This window comes from Micromesistius poutassou (genome assembly GCF_964030765.1).
Source record: "Micromesistius poutassou genome assembly, chromosome: 3".
Classification (NCBI taxonomy): Eukaryota; Metazoa; Chordata; class Actinopteri; order Gadiformes; family Gadidae; genus Micromesistius; species Micromesistius poutassou.
This window is the reverse complement of record NC_140273.1, coordinates 10,134,828-10,157,687: the sequence shown is the minus strand read 5'-3', so window position 1 is coordinate 10,157,687 and position 22,860 is coordinate 10,134,828. Positions and strand designations below refer to the sequence as shown.

The 22,860-nt window shown below is 45.2% G+C and overlaps 1 protein-coding gene across 1 annotated transcript; it reads right to left on the bottom strand.

The window, feature by feature from the left end:
- Positions 1-2,152: 2,152 nt before the first annotated feature.
- Positions 2,153-22,442, bottom strand: LOC311341314 (sphingosine kinase 1-like; the record flags this gene model as incomplete). Its single annotated transcript, XM_084466221.1, has 5 exons — positions 2,153-2,960; positions 6,018-6,133; positions 7,400-7,494; positions 12,283-12,432; positions 22,013-22,442. The coding sequence occupies 5 exons, from the start codon at positions 22,440-22,442 to the stop codon at positions 2,153-2,155; spliced, it is 1,599 nt and encodes a 532-aa protein (XP_084322347.1).
- Positions 22,443-22,860: the final 418 nt, after the last annotated feature.

Sequence of the window (22,860 nt, the reverse complement as noted above, 5' to 3'; positions counted from 1 at the left end):
ACAACTTAAGCAACCATAAGGACACTTTTTATATTGAAGTTGTGGGCCATGAGGAACCCATTAGTCCCACTAAAAGTGGCTCATCCACATTTTATAACCTTATCAGACAGGCCCCTCAAGTAAAGGATGGAATGTATCTTCAAAAAAGTGAGGTCATGATAGTGAATAAGTACCTTCTCTAGAGCACCATTAGCTAGGTTATTGTTATAGGCTAATAGAAATGAAGGAAGCGGCTTGCAGTCTTGTTCAGACTTCAGTGTCCAGTGGCAGGCTAGCAGCTAATGCTGGTTAGCGCTCCCCAGGGGGCCTTCTGTGGTGGATTGCAGAAGGAATACACCTACTCAACATTTAACATGTCTATACTCTAGAGCAGGGATGGAGGAATGTGTTTGTGCGATTCTGCATGCAAGCGCACACACAAATCTGGGAGCAAGGGTGCACTAGAGAGAGTCTGCATGAGTGTGTGGTATGGTTTTATGCAGCGCTAAGAACAACACATGCATGGGATTGTCCCTCAGACAGGTCACACTAGACACCAGTCCTTCCAGTGTGTTTTAACAAGACAACGGTGACCACCGTGTCTGTTTATCATGCCCCTGACAAGGGGGAGATGTTAACTCCATCTTTCTGCACACGTGAGCCACACTAGTACTGCATGCTGCAAAGACATGTAAACCTTGAAGGAATTGGTGCCTTTGCTATTAGGAGTACTAACATGGGGGATGGATCCAAATAGCATATTTTGAAGTATGACCTCTTCCATTGAACATGCATGTGAAAATTGGAGTGTGTTCTTTTTAAAAGCTTAAGTTGCATGAGGTAAAATCCAACGACCATACTTTGGAAACCTCTCCCACTCTGGGGAAAGCGAGGAGGATTCAAGGCATGTCAGATGGGATGTTTGTCCCGTTGTCCACTGTCACTGGACATCCCCGGGGTTCAAAACATCTGGTCAATGACCATATTTGGTTGTCAGGAGGAAGCTCTGGTATACGGATGCGCCTTCATTTAATGAACAAAAGCATGGACGCTGTCATGGTGGAAGGCCACAAGGGAAATGCAGCAGATTATTGGTGCACAAAAAGGAAATAATGGTTAACACGAACACAAAACAAATATGATAAATTATCCTTTTATAAATTAGATATATTCATTTGGTTCACAGTTTCAGTGTTACATTCGGAGGTTTGAAGACATTTAGCCATGTCTCGTAAACTTGTGCTTGATGAGTTGATGGGTTGATCAACCCAGTTCATCTAAAAATAAAAACAATTATTCTCTTGGGCGTATTCTCATATCATAATTAATTCTGACAGACTCAGTGTATCACATATGAAAATATATTTGAAAAGCTTTGTGCAGGATTGTGATGCAGCCTGATCAAAGACATTAACCGCTCCAATGGAATGACAGCCGTGCTCTTCCCCATTAGCCGTATGGGGGTGGCTGGAGCGTCGTTGACCTTGAGCATGGCACTAGGGGCCTATTCGGTTGACTTCACAACAAACTGTCACACAAACGCCTTCAGGGCCGCTGTGGAACACTGGTGCAAAAGATCCGGACGATCACGTGAACGACGCCACGTTGCTGCTGCACGTGCCCGTAGCACTAGGACACGAGCGTGCACACATCACGCAGAGACACATCACACAAATGTGCAAAACATACAACACACACACACACACACACACACACACACACACACACACACACACACACACACACACACACACACACACACACACACACACACACACACACACACACACACACACACACACACACACACACGTCGCTGCAAAGGCATGAGTCAGATTCCTCTGTGTTACATCAGAGCACACGAGAAGCGTCATGGTGATATGGTGGCTTGGCCAAATAATACATTGTACGTGTTCAAGTAGTACGCGAGTGTGCCTTTGACGCATTTCATTTTTTGGTGTTCTTTAAAAGCATGAAGGTATACCCTGGACTGTCACACGGGGTAGTGTGTCTTTGCGACACACAGACTACACATTGTACGGGTCACCTGATTTCGAGACGAACCTTCAACCACAAAACAGAAACCCAATATATTGCTTAAAAAAAAAACGATCTGTTGCACTGTAAGAGCCCATCACAGTACCGCTAGCCATTAGCTTAGCCGTTAGCTCAGTTATCCAGTGATCATCCTCGCCAGACCCCGGTGCACCTGCGCCTGCACCGGCCCGTACTCCACCGCCTCGCCGTCCACAGTGATCAGGCCTTTCTGGGCGTAGGGCTCCAGCCGCAGGGCCCGCACCCGGCGGTACACCAGGTGCGGGCAGCCGGTGGCCAGGTGGGTGCCCTTCTCCATGGCCAGGAACAGCTTGAGCAGCGAGGCGCGCGATATCCCCGCCTTGACGTACATGAGGTGGATGACGCCCTGGTCCAGGGTGGCGCGGGGGGCCGCAAGCAGGTCCTCGGCCAGGCACGCCTGGTACATGGCCAGCATGAGCACAAAGTCCTCCTCCGGGACCACCGCCCAGTCGCCGGGCACGGGCCCGTCGGCGGGCGGCAGCAGTGGGTCGGCGGGGCCGCGGAGCGGGGGGGGGTCCCTCCTCTTGGCGTCGAGGGCGTTGTTGGAGCTGCAGGTGTTGCGGAAGGTGTGCTCTCCGCCGCCGGCGGGGATGGCTCCCCTCTCGTCGGCGGCGGCGGCGTCCCCGGCGTCGGCCGCCGGGAGGTAGGAGAGCCGGCCGCGGTACACGCGCAGCGAGGCCAGCCTCACCAGCGTGCCCACGGTGAAGCGGGCCGCGCCCACGTGCCGGTACTTCTCGCTCTCCACGTCCACGTCCGCCACGAAGCCCCAGGCGAGGGAGAGGAAGGAGAAGAGGCGCTGGCCCGAGCCCAGGTGAACCGAGGTCAGGTCCATGCGGGACACCAGGCCCTTACACAGGATGAAGCCACAACTGACCAGAAGCTCCTCGCTGGACACCAGCGGGCCTCTGGAGGAGCAGGAGAGGGGGAGAAGGACCAGAGGGAGCGAGAGACAAGAGTCATGGAGGCGTTCAACAAAGCATTTTAGTGTAATATGAACCAAAAATCCACTAAATCATACATGATGCGGAGTAATTATATTGTTAAAACCCGATTTTTATTGAATCTGATATATCTGAGTATCTGATATCATCGTACTAATTAAACATATTATTATGATGATGATAATATTAGACTATGAAGTAGGCAGGTGGGGCTGAGTGGGATGCAGGGCCATTTATTGATATATTTATTCATCAATGCATCCAGGTGGTGCTTTGTTTGTGTGTTTTGAGTGAGGATGCTGAGGGTAGGTGCTGGGAGTCTCCAGTCAGATGCATGAGGCAGGACATGGATGGATGACTAGGCCTGCCAAACTGCCAGGCCAGTCAGGCAACAATAAAAGCCCCATCTGGGGTACAGAGTCTGGGGTGAGAGGTCAGACAGACAACCCCCATCCCCAGTACATCCAAATCTATCTGCATGACTAGTGACACACACACACACACACACACACACACACACACACACACACACACACACACACACACACACACACACACACACACACACACACACACACACACACACACACACACACACACACACACACACACACTACTCTTCCACTGCTCCCTTTTCAAAACTTTTAGCTCCTTGACGACAACAAAGATGTCACCGGGCTTTCTAGCCAAGAATGTATTCCCACCTCGCCTTCCTTTTCCAATTATAATATAACTGTGTATTTGCTGAGGCTAAAGGTAGCATTACATATGACATCTGGATAACCACACATCACATGTGATAGATTCTTATAATTATTATTAATAAATTATTCCTACAGCTTTACATTTCGTATCTACGTATCTATCTGGGTGATATCATGACCTGGGACTTGATATCCTGGTATTAATATCATATGTTAATGCATCACTGAAGTCCGTCCAGGTTTTTTTTTTCTCCTTACTTATTTATGTTGCAATGTTGATCAGCCACCAGCAGGGGGAGCCCTTCACCAACTCAGCAGAGTCCCCCCTGTACCTCCTGCAAACACTGGACTGGCCCAACATTAAGAAACCCTGTCAGTGGAGACTCAGACCCCTAATCATTCCAGGTCCCACCAAATACGGCTTAGAACCATTGTTGCCACAATGGACGCTGGCGTTCTGTACAGTGTGCACTGTGCACTTTCTAGGTCATTTGATCTACAAACAGCCAATAGACTCAGTGAACTTCTACATCATTCAGCAGAGAATAATACCAGATCCATTCTAGCTCTAGGGCTACCTCCGGACAAGCTGCAACTCACACAGACACACACACACAAACACACACAAACACACACACCAGGGGAATCCAGAATATGAGGGTGTGAGAGTGTATGGGATAGATATCTAGATAGGTACATACATAGATAGTTAGACTGAGAGTTAGCCAGATAGAAGATAGATAATTAAACAAAGATGAATAGGGGAGAAAGAGATTGAATGACGGAGAGATCGAACGAGACACGGAGAGTCACAGAGAAAGAGATAGAGGGAGAGGCAGAGAGAGAGAGAGAGAGACATACAGACAGACAGACAGACATAGAGGGAGAGAGGCAGAGAGAGAGAGAGAGAGAGACAGAGCTAGCTAAACAATAGTGCCTCTGGCCCCTTCCCCTCATTGTTGTGGCAGCTCTAGCAAGAGGATCTTTGTGTGATGCCAACACGTGGACCGTGCTACCTTCTCCTACCAAACACACCGCGTTGCTAAAGAAACTACCAGCTCCATTAAGGAAAGGCTGCATTGTGGGATCCCTTTAGCAACATGATCTGGAGGCACTGCTGGCACTAGCGTGGTAGCATCATGTGCATCTGTACTTTTGGCTGTTTTTAACCAGCGGCCAGTGGATCACTCAGAAATAAGTGTTGGTTGATTGTTTAGGATGAAACAATCCATGTAAACCATTTTGTTAGATTGTTTGTTTGTTTACCATTACACTCGTCCATTTAACACCCCCTGCTGACATAGACTTCAGCCCGTATAAAGGAGCAAGACAGTTCATAGATGGAGATTCCAACATCACCCAATCCTACAGAAACTCAAATTGTCAAAGGTTTTGTTAGGGTATGATAAGTGGCAATAAGATCAACGGAATGCATTTTTTACTCCGGTAGAAAAGTCTGGTATGCATCTGCAACCACGCCCATGCAGTCAGTACCACCTTCTAGTAAGAACAATAGGTATCGGGTATCATGGAATGCAATCATGGAGTGATTCATTGGTTCCCTGATGCAGATTTCCAACCCAGGTAAAAATGCTACTGAACCAACACTTGTCGTCTGTAAATTATTGCATACCAGGAGCGGCCTGCAGTACTAGTTGGACTGGTTTTTCCTAGTGCCTATATGTGCTTATAATAGCAGCATAACCTAACATCTCCAACACCCCATTTACTCCACTGGAGTTTCTGTTAACATTGAAATGATGGACATGAAACTTGTTGACATAATACCCCGGAAAGATATTCATACTTTTGCCATGTAAAAATGTTGGCCTAATGTAATTCAGCCTGTGCCTGCGCAACCACCTGTCCATGTGGGATATGATTGATTGAATTTGATTGATTGGTTTATAAAACATGTAATATATTTGGTCGGTTTCAGAGAAACGGAACCATCACAACTATATCTGTGATTATGAATAAATTAAGTTTGATAATCAATTGGAGGGACATATTTGTGTAAGAGACAATTAATATATTTGATATTTGGAGTAGGCCAACTTTATATATCGTAGGCTATATAATATATACAGACAGAACACAGTTATATTTCACATTGGTGTCATCATGCCTTGTATACTACCAGTCACGACGGAGCGCTTCACGCAAAGCGCTTCTATCTGGCGATGCTGGGTTTGGATGGTGGTTCAGTGTCCTTTTCATCCCTCACCGATGAGGGATTGAGCCTTTTTATCAAGCGCGGACGGCCGCTGGCGTGTGAGCGTGCTAGCATGTGTGAGCATGCTAGTGTGTGACCTACCCGGAGTAGTGGTGGATGGAGGCCGCCAGTGCGTTCCCTGACCCCCCCGGCAGGATCCCCAGAGGGGTGTGGATGGCCTGTTCCCAGTCCTCCCTCTCCAGCAGACCGTTTATGACCTGCCACAAACACACAGCTCAATGCCACTCCTCTTTCTATAGAGTTCAGGGACCATGACAAACAATCAAAAGCCCATAGAAAGTGGAAATAGACCCCCATTCTGAGACGTGCAATGGAGCTTCCATGTGTGTGTGCGTGTTTATAAGGTCAGCGATTGTGTTGTGAGTGCCCGTTGGTCAGTAGAGCACATTAAGGTGAAGGATGACGAGAGGGCGGAGCAGATCTTAGTTCCACCAACGATATTTAGGGCAACATTTGGATTCCGTGTGGACAAAGGCCATGGTAACAAAAGTGATGGACAAATCAGCAAAAGGCCCTCGCCACACATCACACACACTAGAGGGAGCCCCTCCAACGGGTGAAGCTGATTTAATACGTCCGAGGGGAGCGACTAACTAACTTACTAACTAACTAACTCTCCCTTCAGCCTTCAGGGAACATTTCTAACCAAGATCGAAACAAGGAAATCACTAAAGGCTTGGTTGTGTTCATACCGTTTGGAGCAGGGTAGCCAACCTGGGCGCCCGTAGGGACCAGGTGAGGTGCATACAGGGCATGGTCTAAAAATAGCACCAGTCACCATGGAGCTCTATCTAAAATTTGGATTTAATTGTGTTGATGATCTTCCTGAATCAATAACACTTGCATTGATGTACATTGGATGGCAATGACAAAATTTATTTAAAATGTATTATTATTATTATCATTCTAATCATTAAAGGTGAACCGTTTAACTTTGTTATTCAGGAAGTTTGTATCAAACAAGTAGCCCTTGGTAAATAAGGTTGGTGACCCCGGGTTTACAGCCACAAACAACTGAACGCTACACAATAAAGTACAATTTCTCAGCTATTAAAGTCAAACATTTACATGCAACAGTAAAATAATGAAATAAAACCTTTTCTCACTCACGCCTATGAGGCGACAGGATATGGTTCGGTATCACGTATCAACTACCTATTTCCCCATTGGGATTAACATGGGGGGGATCAGGATGGGATACCTGATGGAAAGATATACAATAGCATAAAGGATAGCACAATAGGGCACAAGAAAGAAAGAAATGGAGCACTTTATGCTAAAGTGAGCCTACCCTGGGTTTATTAAGATACAAGAATAAAACGTTACACCCTTAGTGTGTGCTTGTTTATCCATGAATGCCTCTGTGTGTGTGTGTGTGTGGACCAACATGCATGTATGTGTGGACCTGCGTCTGTGTGTGTCTGATCCTCTGTCTGTCTGTGTGTGTCAACAAGCCTGTGTACCTCGTACAGTAATCCGTCTCCTGAGATGATGACCAGGGCGTCCCACTGGCTGAGGTCAGCCTCCCGTACCAGCTCTCTGGCATGGTTCTTCCGCTCTGCACACACACACACACACACACACACACACACACACACACACACACACACACACACACACACACACACACACACACACACACACACACACACACACACACACACACACACACACACACACACACACACACACACACACACTTTATGTGGAACCTTTTTGTTGCAGTGACTTCAGTGAGCTCCATGCATGCAGGCTTATGCATACGCATGCGTGTCACCTATGGAGGGACGCAATCAAAAGTGAAGGGTCATGGAAAATGCACGTCTAAATACGTCTGATTTCCTTAGTCTCAAACCGATTAAGGTTTCCAACACACACAACGTCACACTAGACCTCTTCGGTTAGCTAATGAAGGAGGCCCCCGGGGCGAGACAGTGGACACCTTCCTGATGAAGTGAGTTATCACACTGCCAATAAGATCACTGTGTTTCACCCCTGAATTATCTCACAGCACTCAAATGAGCCCGCTTCACAACGGCTGATCTGCTGGAATGCTCTCGACTACGCAAATCAAGTGCAATCATCACATTCACAGGCAACATGATACGCCAGCCGCATGCACACACACACACACACACACACACGCACACACGATGGTAATTCAGTTTTAAGCATTTTCCTAGTGCATTACTTTAACTGCATTTTTACTATTTGTGTTTGTATACTCACTGAAATATAACACTCAATACACCCAACAGTGCGTGACCTGTCACTCATCACTGAACATCTTCGAGTATGTGCGTTCCTAGGTTTCTCTTAGGGCCTGCGTGGGTGTTTTATTTTGTGGCGTCATCTCTCTGGGTTTATCTCCCTTTGTCTATCCGCTCTCTGTCTTTTCATCTCAAGGTGAAGAGGGCATTCCGCCAGTCGAGTGTACCAGACCATAACTGCATCTGTCAAAACTCTCTCCCTCCATCTCTCTTTTCTCTGCCTCGCTGTCTGACAGACAGCAACATTTCACCTCCATCCACTCCCCTGGGACAAAAGTGGATAGATTGTGGCGTCTATTTTATCAGAAGTTTCATCAAAGAATTTCAAGCCTGTCATCTCGGTACTTCTTGACAAAAGGTTCTTGCGTCTCCCGCTAAATGTAGTGATAATTATTTCACAATGGCGAGGAAGCATCAAGAGGTTGGTTGGCCGCTTGGAATGTTTGGTAGGTTGGTAGACACTTTAATGTCTACCAACCTGGATGCAAAGAGGTTGTTCTGTGGGCAGTTATTAATATTAATGAAGCCCTTGCATGGTGATTGGCTGGTTTTACTCGTAGCCAGCTCTTGCCGTGCTATCGGATGCCCTGTACGGCTGCATTATCAGCGTGAGTGGAGGATGCATTACGGAGGCTGGTTGTGTTGAACCAGAGAATGAGGGCAGAAAGAATACGTAGGGAGGTGGGTGTGTGTGTGTGTGTGTGTGTGTGTGTGTGTGTGTGTGTGTGTGTGTGTGTGTGTGTGTGTGTGTGTGTGTGTGTGTGTGTGTGTGTGTGTGTGTGTGTGTGTTAGTATTCTACCACTGTCCTCTACTAAGTACTACCTTTTTCTATCTATCCTAAGGATCAGCGCGTCAGAGCCCCGGTCTCGGTGTGCTGTGGTTTGCTCACGGTTCATCTTGCTCCACAGTTAATGGCCTCTCTGGACCGCTCTCAAACAGCTGTAGTCTAGGGCCAGCTCGCCACCAGCCAGCGGTCGCACACAACCACTTCCTGTTGAAAAGGACTCGCAGGGCCGAGCTCGGGACACATCGGGACGAGCCATCGAGGCTGAGCGGCTGAAGTATGTGGGCAGTCCTTGTGGTCTGCTGGGCACGCCGTCTTTAGCGGATGAGAGACGGTCGTAGCCCCAGGATTAGCCTACCTTATTGGCCGATGGGATTTATGTGATGTGGTGAAACGCCCAACTCCCATTGGAATTCCCCTTGTTCACTGCATTTCTGGGGTTATGTTTTTTTTTTTTGGCGGAAAATGTGACCTCCCTCGCCTGAGGGCTGTCATAAATAGCCTGTGTGACGGCATTTTGCTGACACTTATGTTACCACGCTGAACTGCTTCTTTTTATATTCATGTTGGTGTATTTGATTTTGCTCTTTTGAGGATATCGTAAGCATTTGGTGGCGTTTGATTCGTCGCGAGTACATCCACAAACATTCATTTCAGCTGGTACTTGAGGAGTTCACCTTTACTTCACCTGCCTCGGGGAACTTCCTCATACCAGTCGACTTGCACAGCCGCCTTACAGTAAAGATCATAATCCAAGACGGAACAACAACGCCAATCAATCACAGAAATCTGATTTGTTGCGGAGAACTGTGGGCGACATGACCATTACGTGTGGTGTCGCCCACATTTCCTAGGCATTAAACATCTCCCTCAACAGGATGATCACCATATGAAGCAACAGCTGAATCTGCTTCTTCTAGGAGCCGGCAGCCCTGCTGTTCATTGCGTACTCGTTCCGTTTTATCACGGACGGACCATTTTTAATCACAGGGTTGAACTTTTATGTGTTGAGAGATTAGGGGCCGTCTTGGAATGTGTAAGTGTACTTTAAGATGGTGTGATTGTGAGCAAGGGATTGTGTACAAACCCGGTTTCCCCCCTTGGGGATACATAGAGTGTACTAAAAAGGGTTTCTGCCCTCGGGTGGTTTGGCAGGTAGTGGTGTGATGGGCCCTCGCGTCCCATTCCGGCTGGCTCCCTCTCTCTGGGAGTGAATCCAGAAATGTTTCAACTTGTTTCAACTGTCACCGACTTGGTGTAATAGAGCGTAACAGTGACCGCCCCCCTTTTTTTCCCAGGAACTCCTCATCCCACAAACCATTGCGGACCTTTTCACAATGGTTCCAACCCAATAGTTTAGTGTGTTTCTTACATCTTATAGCCTTTGTCATTATTATATTCTTTATATTGTTAATAGAAGTTGTGTCATATTATATTCTATGTGTGTGTGTGTTAGTGTATGTGTGTGTGTGTGTGTGTGTGTTAGTTTTTCATATAGTGTATAGCGTTGTCATCGACATCTCTTTGCTGTCTCTCGTTTTTAATACATTTTTTATGTATTCCTTTTCTTTTATATTACCCAAATTACTAAAAAGCTAGTGCCATATCATATATTTGTACTTTTATTTTTATCATATATTCTATATCAACACATTTTTCACCTGTTACAGCTCATTTCCTCTACAGCTCTAACTACAACTCTGAGTTCAGTAGCAGCAGAATGTCTGATATGAATAGTCTCCGTAGACTGGTAGCAGTAGCAGTGGGTGTAACGGTGGGTGGTACGTATAATTTGGATGGTTACGACATTAAGGCTTTTAATCAAAATCTGTATGATGAAAATGAATGGGATTTTTACTTCCGGAACCACACTGTATGCTCTTGTTGGGAAATATTGGAACAGGATGTAATCTTTCGCTGAGAGATTGTTGTTCTTATGGACCATCTGACTCTGAAGTGAAATGCTTCGTCCTGCATGGAGATTGGTGGATTAAATCTAGGTTCAAGCAGAGCATTAGATTCATTGCCTGGCCTAGATTTGGAATTCTCTCTCTCTTTCTCTTTCTCATAAATTATGTATGTCTTGTCACTTCACTATCCCATGATACTCTTCTTTCCTGCTAGGAATGATGCTTAATGATGACAAACACACCAACATCATACCCAGAAGACTTCAAGTTATATCTGATCATGAAAAAGAGGGCATATGTCAGAGTGTAAGACCTCTCTGCATGCATATGGGTCAGCAACACTTGATCAGACTAATGAGTCTGACAGCAGCAAAAAAGAGGATTTAACCAACAAATATGTTATGGAATTATAGCCTGTAATTTGGGAATCGGATGAGGCAAGTGTGCGTATGTGTGATGGTTGATCTGTGAGTGTGTGAGTGACAGGAGAGAGAGACATTAATACACAGCAGACTGCTTTGTGTGCACAGCGACACCGTGAGTGTCACTTATGTGTGGTTTTTACTCAAAATTCTGGTGAAAATTGATTCAACCAAGCCGGAGATCTGCACTGGCTGCCGGCGCTATGGAATAGCTAACGCTAACCTATGGGGGCAAGCTCTTTATCCGCTTTTGGGGCTTCTAAACAAATTCAGAGAACCATTCCAAGACCTGAGTTACACAAGTTGGTTCCTTATCAGACACCACCATGCTCGTTTAACTCAAATACTGTGGCGAAACAGTATAAACTTACTAACGTATAAACTTACTACTAACCCTTACTAGCGGATAGCAGAACGGATGCGCTCAGATGCACAGCCACTGGCAAGTGGCTGGGAGCGCATCCGTTCTGCTATCCCTCAACACGGTGTGACCCTCAGGAAAACGATAATGGGGTTAAAAATCCGGAGCGCTCCTTTGACCATTCCTTCTGTCCAAAATAAATAATTGTCAAATTGGCGACTTAAGTGTTATTTAAGCAAAGAATCAAATACTCACATTTCTCTATCCCCCCCACACCATCCCTATGATATATTTAGTTGCTTCTGTGTTCATTCCAAAAGCATCCATTTGGTTGATTAGTCGTTTGAGAACTTTAGCTCATGGATGCATTTCTGGTTGGTTCACAGGTTCAGAGTCACTGTGATCAGGTTTCTCGCTGCACAAACCTGAGAGGAGATCTATTGTGGTGAACAAGAGATCAAAATGTGTGTGTGTGTGTGTGTGTGTGTGTGTGTGTGTGTGTGTGTGTGTGTGTGTGTGTGTGTGTGTGTGTGTGTGTGTGTGTGTGTGTGTGTGTGTGTGTGTGTGTGTGTGTGTGTGTGTGTGTGTGTCCACTCACCGGTGATGAAGAGTGTGTGTGGGACCCCGGCCTCGTGGAGCATGCGCTGGACGGGTCCGTTGTACAGCGCCAGGGCCTGGCCCTTCCCGCTCTGCGGATTCACCAGGAGCATGACCCTGCATGGCTGCCGCACCTCGCTTAGCAACACTCCTACAACACCGCGCAGAATCACAGAGAGAGATGCGTCAAAAAAAACACCGCTATGGAGAGACTGCCGCGTAAGGATAGAACGGGGAAAGGCGTGTGTCAAAGCAGACGCTGAGAATCAAGATGGTATAATCTCGTTTGACAAGCTCTCACCTGTTGTATACTGGACAACTTTTAACCCCTGCACTTCCCTCAGTCCTCCCATCAGGCACATTGCCTAGTGTGCGCACACACACACACACACACACACACACACACACACACACACACACACACACACACACACACACACACACACACACACACACACACACACACACACACACACACACACACACACACACACACACACAGGAATGTGGGTGGAACCCATGCGCAGTGATCACAATAGATACCAAGTATTAAATACACAGAAGTGTATTAAAGAGATCCAATACAACCCACCGATTCTTTCGGAAACAATCCCATGACACACGAGAAGCAGTTGTTCAGAAACCACAGGGACAATGTAGACTAAGCCCAAGTAAGGGAACCAAGTAAATACAGAAGTTGAATACAGACAAACCAGGTGTTAATGACAATGTGAAAGGATTAGCAAAAACTCATTCTTGCAATGAGGGTGTGTTTGTGACAGTAAAGTAAAAATGTCAAATACAACAGAGATGTTGGCTGGTTCCCAAGCATAGTTTGATAAATAGGTTTAGTTTAAGACTTCCTGGAGAAAGTAAGCAGAAAGTAGGGAACCTGTATAAAGTGAGAACCCTAATGGGTTGGACCTTGTACTACTGGTTTTTGTGGTATAGAATGGACAATAGTGCAGACAAATTGCAGGTTCTTGACGCAGGCTCGCATTTCAACGGCTTGAGGGAGCTAACAGCAATACTGGAGGTCAACATTTCTCTCTGGCGACAGACACACATCCCAGGGCTGTGTTTAGACACACATCCCAGGGCTGTGTTTAGACACACATCCCAGGGCTGTGTTTAGGCCTCAACTGCAGAGGCAGTTGAGGCTCCTCTGGACCACCTGAGGAGCCTCCAGAGCGTTGTCTCTCAGATCCTCTGTTCAAACTCATAAACAGCTGTCAGATTGGTGTTAGCAACAGGCTGTTCGAGGTTAGGCCTCTTATGTTCGCTGTCGCTGTCAGACCAGTGAGGCATCGTTATTATTTGATAGGTTTAGTGATTCCCCCTCATATGAATGCGCTGCCGGCTAGCATTACCGAGCTGATGTCAATTCCCAAGTGGCAGAGCATTAGATTCAAAACTCAACTTAAAACATCTTCGAGATACAGTTTGTGTAGCTGTAATAAACTATGTTAAAAAGATGACTTCCTGAACAAGAATTCTGCTTATTTACCAAGCAGTGACAACAGCACTATTTGGTTCCAAACAACTTTCTTCATCCACTTTTCCAAATCAGTTGGGTTCTTATTGTCAGGGCTACCAGTATCGTCGCCCACGGCCCCATGGTGGAAGAAACTTGATTCAGATCAAATACCAATCTACAAAATGATTGTCTCACTGCTCTGGTCTGACCCCGAGAAGGATAACTAAAGGAAAGAAAGCCCAAATCCTGAACCAAGCATTTAAGAATAGGGTTGGACACAATGGCAGAATCACAAATTATGTGACCCAATGGTGTGTGCTTATGTCAACTTAAGGTTAAGGTTGGTTAAGGTTTAACTTATATTTATTTTTTTGGTAATGACAGTTCCAAAGAGTGTATCAGGAGGTCAGCAGTAGTCTTGCAATCTTACAATAGGTTTTTAGGTATGGAAACAAAATAAGTCACGGGTATATGTTTATTTTATATCCACAAAAATGAGAAAAGATTTTGCTATAACCACAAAGCTATTCCTGCTAGAAGAATGAAGTTAATGGTCTGGGTGAAACATGGAGACGAGTCATCCAAACAGGGGTGTCAGTTGAGTTAAAAGGAGCAAGGCTTGATTGAACCATCACTATAATTAGTTTTCGGGGAAATGCTAACAGGACGATTTACCTTCATGAGCGGGAAAGGATTATACAAGATCTTGGGTTTCACACGGTGCTGTAATAGGAATAAAAAAGATTTAGGTACTCTGAAAAAGTACAGGCCTGGCTCTCATGAGTAAGGGCTATTTTCCTTAGATAATTGAGCAACCAGTACGGTATTCTACTAGTTGATTATTTCCAGACATTAGGGAGTGAGAGGAAAGCAAGCCAAAACTTTTCTTATTTATTTCTTCCGTCTCATTTTTCTCCTTTAAATTTGAGGTACAAAAACCTAAACAAAAGGCAAAAAATTGGGCATATATAAGTGCAGTGTGCTACAATTTTAATATTTGCGTATGCTTTTTAAATAAATTGTTCTATTTTTTTTTTTTAACAAAAAGTTTTGGAACCGCTCTGACCACAGGGGCTGCTATACCTGGCCGTCTAACCTAAAGGACCATCTGGATAGATTTTGCGGTAGCTTGAAAGTTTTCGAAAACATGAAAAGAATCGTGAAACCCAAATGACCCACAATGTGGTACACATGCTCATTAATCATGCCCAACCTTGTGATTCTTACATTTTTTTATTCTGTTAAAAAAGGCAGAGTTATGGTATAGTAATGCTTGAATGCAAAATAAATAAGCTGCCATTATTCAATCAATCCCAAGTCTACTTCAGAGTACCCCAGAGATCCGTGGGCCCATCAAGGACATCCCCGTAATGTTTTGCGTTGATAGCTAAAAACATTACGTCAAAGAGTCAATTTCAAATGACCACTGTTGGAGGTGCTCAATCAATTTATTAAATGGAAGTCAATGGGGGAAAAAAACGCTGACTTCAACTATTTTGAAGGTGAACGAATAAGAGTTGTCAAAGTTGGTACATGTAAAGAAACTGCAACACGCAAGCAGGTCTCGTAAAGTGAAGCACCCCTTTGGCGACAAGGGCCGTTTTAACTGGGAATCAAACAAAAACAATCTGCCACATTATTCAATCAATGACATGTCCAACGCAGAGCCTTGAAACCTACAATTTTCTTCACAAAATTCACATGCGGCGACATGTCTAGTTAATTATGCACACACACACACACACACACACACACACACACACACACACACACACACACACACACACACACACACACACACACACACACACACACACACACACACACACACACACACACACACACACACACACACACACAATGATATCAGAAATCAGTTTCCACCACTGATGAAGTAATACTGGTGAAAGACAGAGCAGGGGCGGATAGGACGTCTGCGTACTACTACTACGTCAAATGATATAGTACAATAGTGGAAGGTCATTCGTTTATTTGATGAACTACAGATCGAGTATTTCAGATGGGATCACTGTTGCCCCATGGCAGCTCTTGGCCTCCGTAGAATCTTCCGGCTATCGCTGAGCACCGGCCCAATTCAACCACTGGTCTCAAAACTACTTTTATCCTGATAGAAACACACGCATTCAAACATGCCTCCTTTTCACCACTGGATCCGGTAAACGTTTTACATACAAGACCATGCAACTGACTGACACAGCATAGAAAACTTACAGACTGGATAGGTGTATTTATAGTGAATGGAGATATAAAGACAAAACCAAGCATTTCTTGTGGTTCTGCCGTTTTGTTTCTAAATCTTCTAACACCATCCGATCCAAGACCGACAGCCTTCAATCCACTCTGGAGGACCGCTTACGTATCCCGTGGCCCGGGGGCCAGCAGAGGTCTGACCTCACCTTCTCTACTCCTCTGATACAATGCTACTTAATGGACACCCGTCCGGATCTCATTGCAGAAGGACCTTTCATCTTCAGCTTGTCAGGCCTTTGGGTTTTCTTATCGATTAATTCCAGCTGTGACATTCACTTACTAACAAACAAAGCTGGACATGAGCCAAAACAAGAAAGTGCAAGTCAACTTTATTGTAACAGGAGGGAAACGTGGACAGGACACTGCAATCGATGTGGCATGGCCTATGGAGCTATAGCCCTGGCTCAGGTTGGCTGGTGACTCTCTGTTTAACCAAGCATGCCTTTTTTGAGTAGAGATATGCTGTTAACCATATGAGGTCATGGGGCAAAGTCTTTTTTATAAATTTTCTTACAGAAGAAGTAGGGCTGTTTTTCTTTGGTAAATCAGTAACTACAGTGATGGCGGGGCCACTATTGAACTATTGAGATTTTTTAAACAAAGAATTGTCTGAAAGGCGATCAGGGCGGATGTATGACTTTGTGTGTTTCTTCTGAGACAGACTGTCAGCGGGGGAACATAATATCTGTTTGAGCGATGGGGGGGGGGGGGGGGGGGGGGGGTTTCTAACTCTACGTAAAGCCTGTCCCGATCACCTCACAAGCAGCTCCTAGGAACATCATAACCCACTGCTGGGGCCTCTCGACGAGAGACAATGACAGCCTAGTGAGATGAAGCGCCACTGAGCTCCACACCTCAAACACACCCGAGCGGTCCTAGTCTTTCATCGCTCCCGTCGCAGGTGTCCCGTTTCTAGCCTCGGGAGCCGGGGCTCTGGGAACCACTGCAGAGTTCTTAATGGAGTAATGACCGTGTGGCTCTCCCAGCAGAGGAAACAGCCGCTCAAATTAAAGGGGATAGGGTGATGGGGGGGAGGGGGGGGAACTCCGGGAAAACTCTGGAAATACACCCATGGCCTGTGGTGGTGGTGTGTGGGAATAGCTGCCTAACTTTAGGACGAGTGGACAAAAACATGCAGCCCTATTCCACTGACATGACCAGATATCTGGAGGAAAAGTGCAGCTTGAGGGGCTGATTCAAGGCCCGCCGACATTGGGAAGGAGAGATTAAGAAAAATAAGAAACGATTATAATGCATATGATAAAAAAAGTTACCACTTTGTCTCTTGTTTATATTGCAGCACTTAAACGCATTTTGCTTATTTGATCAATTTGATGTAGTTCTTGTACTTTCTAGGTTATATCTTCATTGTTGAATGCATATAGCTTTGTTTGGACCAACGCGTCAGCTAAATAAATCAAATGTAATTGAATATAATATCGATTTGCAATGTACAAACATACTGTATAGTTGTCTGATTGTCTGAGACATTAGTCTGGAAACCCCTATATTTCTCACGTGGGATTCATTGAATTATGCATTCATATAAATTTTACCTGGATCATAATTTGTTGCTCAAATTCGGCCCAATGCTCTAGGAAGACTTTGGCGCTCACAATTGTGCACACAAAGCATGTCAAATCATCAACAGAACAGTACATCTCCATCACCATAAAACATCATGCATGTCATTATTCCTGTGGGACCCAGAGTCATATCAATCAAAACGTCCAAACTAAGCCTAACTAATGACATGCAGGTAAAGTTTTGTCATTCAGGGTCAATGGAGAATGCATCAGGGGCTTCAGAAAAAGGTTAGTCTTTAGAAGGGCGTATCATTACAGCTATCAGTCGACTTGTGCTTCCACAAAGGCTGAGTGCCTTGTGATGTTGCAAGCTTGATGGTAAATGAGGAATGCGGGTGTATTGTCTGAGATTATATAGCTGTGGTAATTGGGTCTGAGTGATGCGCCATGTCTTGCTTCACCAGCTTCAATAGGCCCCTCAGCTGGCATCAATATAAAACTCTTGGGGCCGTTTGCTCTCTGACTTGGCTATGGGGCCCATGTGGAGTGTGTGTGTGTGTGTGTGTGTGTGTGTGTGTGTGTGTGTGTGTGTGTGTGTGTGTGTGTGTGTGTGTTTGTGTGTGTGATAATAATAATTTCCAGCCTCCTTTGCCCCTAACCTTACTAAATGATGAAATCCACTACCTCTTGTTGTCCAATGGCACTTCATTTTAAACCAGGCTCTCTGTGTATTGCCATAAGGATATTCATGTATCAAGCCTGAGGCTGTGACATAGTTAAATAACCTGACCAGACCAGCAGCTTTAAACACAAACTAATTGAATCACCTTTTAACACTTCCACTGGCAACAACTTGACGACATAGGCCTAAACTAGATAAACAAGAGGGAGTACCGGTCCTATTACCGGCATGTTGATAAAAAGGTGTTACCTCGTGGTCGTTAGCAATAAGCCCTGATCGCACTGATATCATCCCTACTGAGAGCATTACTCACAACTGTCAATGGAAGAATGTCACTGAACAACCATTGACATGATAAACGCTTCTAATTAGTTTCGCATTCTTGGGAATTAGTTTGAAATGATGGAGCAACAAACCACTTACTCAGGTTGCACTTACACAACAGACATATTACCAATTCACCATGGCAACCCTGTTTTACAATTGTATAAAATAACTTTGACAACATCATAGATAACGCAGATTTAGACAATTAAAAGCACACATTGCAGTGAAAATCCTATGATCCCATCCTAAAGAATTGCTCTAGTAAAGTTTAAGCTACACAAAAATGATACCTTATCTTTTTGTAATCGTGAATTTCTGGGTGTGTGGTAGCTATGGTGTTGTGTGTTTTTGCGCTGTTCTTGACTGAGATGAACCACAGAGGGGAGGATGAGGAGGAGGAGGTTGTGGTAAACTGTCTAAAGAGCTATATTGAGATGGAAATGAAGGGCGAGACTAGCGCAACAAGAAAGAAGAGTGTGTGTGGGCGTTTGTGTAAGTGAGTTTAATATAAGATGAGAGCGAAGTCTCATCGCTAACTGCAAAAGCCCAACGGTCTAACAGATAAACAAATAAGACACACGGTGCGACGGACGGATACACTGACAGACGGACCGGTTTACTGATGAAATGGATGCAGCGACCTCCCGTCTCATTTGTGCCCCTAACGTTGTGCTGCTTACTAAACCACGTTACCGTGTTGTTTTAACCAGCCTCTTCAGGGTTTTCCCCTGTATAAGTCTACTTTTGGCTCTTGGCTCTGCACGCATGCATCTTCACTGGAGTGTTTGTGAACCAAACACTCCAGTGAAGGAGGTCAACACTGACATTTAAAAAAAAAACTCTGACTGCATGGGCAGGAAATGGACTGCCCACCGTGAGATACGACCACAACCACATTTCCCTCCCCTAGGAGGAACCCGGGGACTCCCTTTGAGAGACCCAGTGGCCAATCGGTGGCCACCGCTTATCAGCCTATTGGTGAATGAATTGTTAAATCACAGGCGAGCGCTTCAGAGGGAAGCACGCTCTGCAGCATTTTTCTACATGGCTACGCAATACATGTAACCATGTCAATATTTGCATAGAAAGACAAATGAACGCAGTAGCAGAGTCAGTTGCAACGATATCTGGTCATGATGATATCTTTATGACATTCGGCTGTTTCAACTGGGGAAAAAAATGTAACATAAGCCTGTCTGACTGAATATGGCAAAGTATCAGTGGGAGGGAATCTTCTTTGATGTGGAGTTGTGGTATTTTCCAAGTGCAACAGCACTGCTCTCCTTCAGAAGAAGATGAATGAGGGAGATACAAATACAGACGGACAAATACAGACCGACAGAGAGGAAGAATAGGAGACAGTACTAACTGAAACGGGTCGCACTTTCCACTGGTGGCACTCTCCACAAAGCTTGAGCTTTGCCTCGCAATTTATATCCATCGGGGAGGGGGTTTTATGCAAAGAGGAAATTAATGTTTTGGCCATCCTCATAACACATACACACACACACACACACACACACACACACACACACACACACACACACACACACACACACACACACACACACACACACACACACACACACACACACACGTTGTTTAATTAATTGAAGGTCTGCCCTGGCTTGTCCAGGTTGAATGTTATTTGCCATATTGTGAAGGAGTCAGCGAACAGTGACCCTGGGTCATTCTGAGATCAATAACCACCCGTCAGCCCACGGTCGAAGGCATCTTGATCTAATGCTCTCTAGCAAAGGACTGACATCCATTCATTGACAACGGGAGGGGGGGGGGCTCTTTTGAACCTGGCTCTACATTAAATATGCAGCTCATTTCTCATGATCACAGCAGCATTCAATGGTGAAAGAAAGGTGGATTGTATATTTCAACATAACGCAGATGTAGTCATCATCTGCAATTTGCAGATGATGTGTGTTACATTCTTAACTGTTTTCCTGGCTAAAAAAATTATATGTGATGGGCCAGAGGTCTATAGACCTAGTCTTGGCAAACATCATGAAACTGGCTTTTGCATCATGTGTAAGCATTAGCCATCTGAGTGAAAACGAAAGTATAAGGAAGGTGTTTATCCAAAAAGAGGTGATGTCTGCATTGTGCTTGACTGGGTGAAAATAAAAACAAGTGTAACATGTTGTGCACTTTTCTCAAGCACTTGTTGCACAAGGAGGAAATGCTAGCCACACAAAGGTGGAGTTGTTAAGAGATACTGTGCAGCGGGTCAAGCGTAAGGTAACACCAGGACAGGAGAACTTGTTTGGGGAAGGTATGCTCTCACCAAACCGCAGGGCGTAAAATGGCCACGCATTGAATACAGATATGTTTTAATCAACAGATCACTGGTGTTGATTGTCCCCTTGATTGTGTTTCTTGCAATTTGTAACAAAATATATAGGCTGACTTTGGTCAAGAATTTTTGTATACTGTTTTCTCTCCTATAGAAAAATGTCCAATTCCAAGACATGTATGGTCATGGATGGGGTTGAATTAATTGTTGGAATAGGCCTTCTTCCTTCAAGCAACATATTGCAAAATAAATACTCCCAAGGCACAATATTTGAATAACACGGGCGTGTGAATGCCTTTAGATGCTCAGGGCCAGGAAAGTGGTTGTGTCTGATGTATGGTTCCAGTGTGCATCAGCAAAGGGATTAGAGAACCTGTTCCTTAAGGTTTCATCCCGGGTTTCTGCTGGGAAGGCACCAGCATCATAACAATTTCCTCTTGGGTTATAAACTGTTTACTCCATTACCTGGCAGACTTCAATTGTGGCCAATTTCGTACCATACCAAATGCATTTCTACAAAACGAGGAGAGGCTATGAAGATCACAGTGTGTCCTCAACATAATGTCATCTAGTCAAGAACAAGTTTTTACAGGTATAAATATTTGCGAGATTGCTTATTTTACCCCCTCAATTAGACTATAAGTGAGGATTGTCATTGGACAGGTCGGTCATTATCAAAGCACATTTGTATGCGCGATTGTTTTCGCCTTGAGTGATAACATACCGGCTAGTGTGCATCATGCTTTAATAACGCGACTCCTTGTATGTCCGGGTCTAATGTTTCATCCATAAGAGATGAGTAAAAGGAAACAATCCGAGAGATGGGTTAGGGCAAAAGTCTAGCAACCAGTTCCAAGGAATCCATTATCAGTTACTGAATAGGATAGTGTTACCTTTATAATAGTAAATGAAAAGAGCACAACACACCTAAACACTTATACAGACGTGGACAACAACATATTTTATTTATTTATAAAAAGAAAGGCATTGTACCGTATGGCTACGGTTACTAATGGGAAAGTGCGCAAAAAGTAGACTGCTCTAATGTATGTAACGAGGAACACCTTGACCTAATTTAGGTCTAAATAAACGCAATGAACAATAACATACGGTTACTTTGACCTTAAACCAGTTGCTCACCGTCTCTGGGGGGCTGCAGGAGTCCAACGCGCTCTCGGATCGTGCGAGCCCATTTATCCGCCTCTTCCAGGTTAGCGCGCTGGTCCTGGACCGACGCGACCTGAAAACACTGCTCCACCCGCTGCCTCGACACACCGGTGGACATCCACCGCTTCTTCAAAGGATAAAAGTAGACCGAAAAGTACGCCCTCGAGTCTTCGTTGTCATCTTCCCGGTAAGACCGAGCACCGACGCAGTCCTTTAATTTGAACGTTAACTTGCCCCGCCCGGCGACAGGTGAGGGCGCGAGGACCTTTTGGACGGCGAGGTCCGTCTCGGTCAAGCTGACGACGTACTTGACTTTTGGGTTGTCCGGGGCGAGGAATTCCCCGTACAATACCACCTGGCTGATGTCGTTGAGGACGGACGAGTCCACCTTCTTCGGTTCCATCTTGAGCGGACGGGGAGACGATCCGCGGACCGGCGCACTCTGGTCCTGGACGACGCTGCGCACACACTCATATACCAGCCGAGCGCCTAGGATGTCAGACTCTACAAAGCAGCAGCGTGCACAACTGCGTTTAGGAGCTCCGGCGCTGCAGTGCTCAGCGTTTGGTTTGCTCGTGTGTGAATGTAACAGATGTCGCCATCTAGTGGCATAATGGAAGAATTGCCGAGTAGATGAGAATAAAGAAATAATGTATTCTTTTCCTCGTTGCAGAACTTACAAACCCAATATTTGGGACCTAATATATACGCACATTCGGATCTATTCTATCGGGGGTATCGCATGAAAATGTAGCAAGACAATGTGCGCTGCAAAATAACATGTTGGAACAGTAACTGACTAACGATGGTGTATCCGTAGC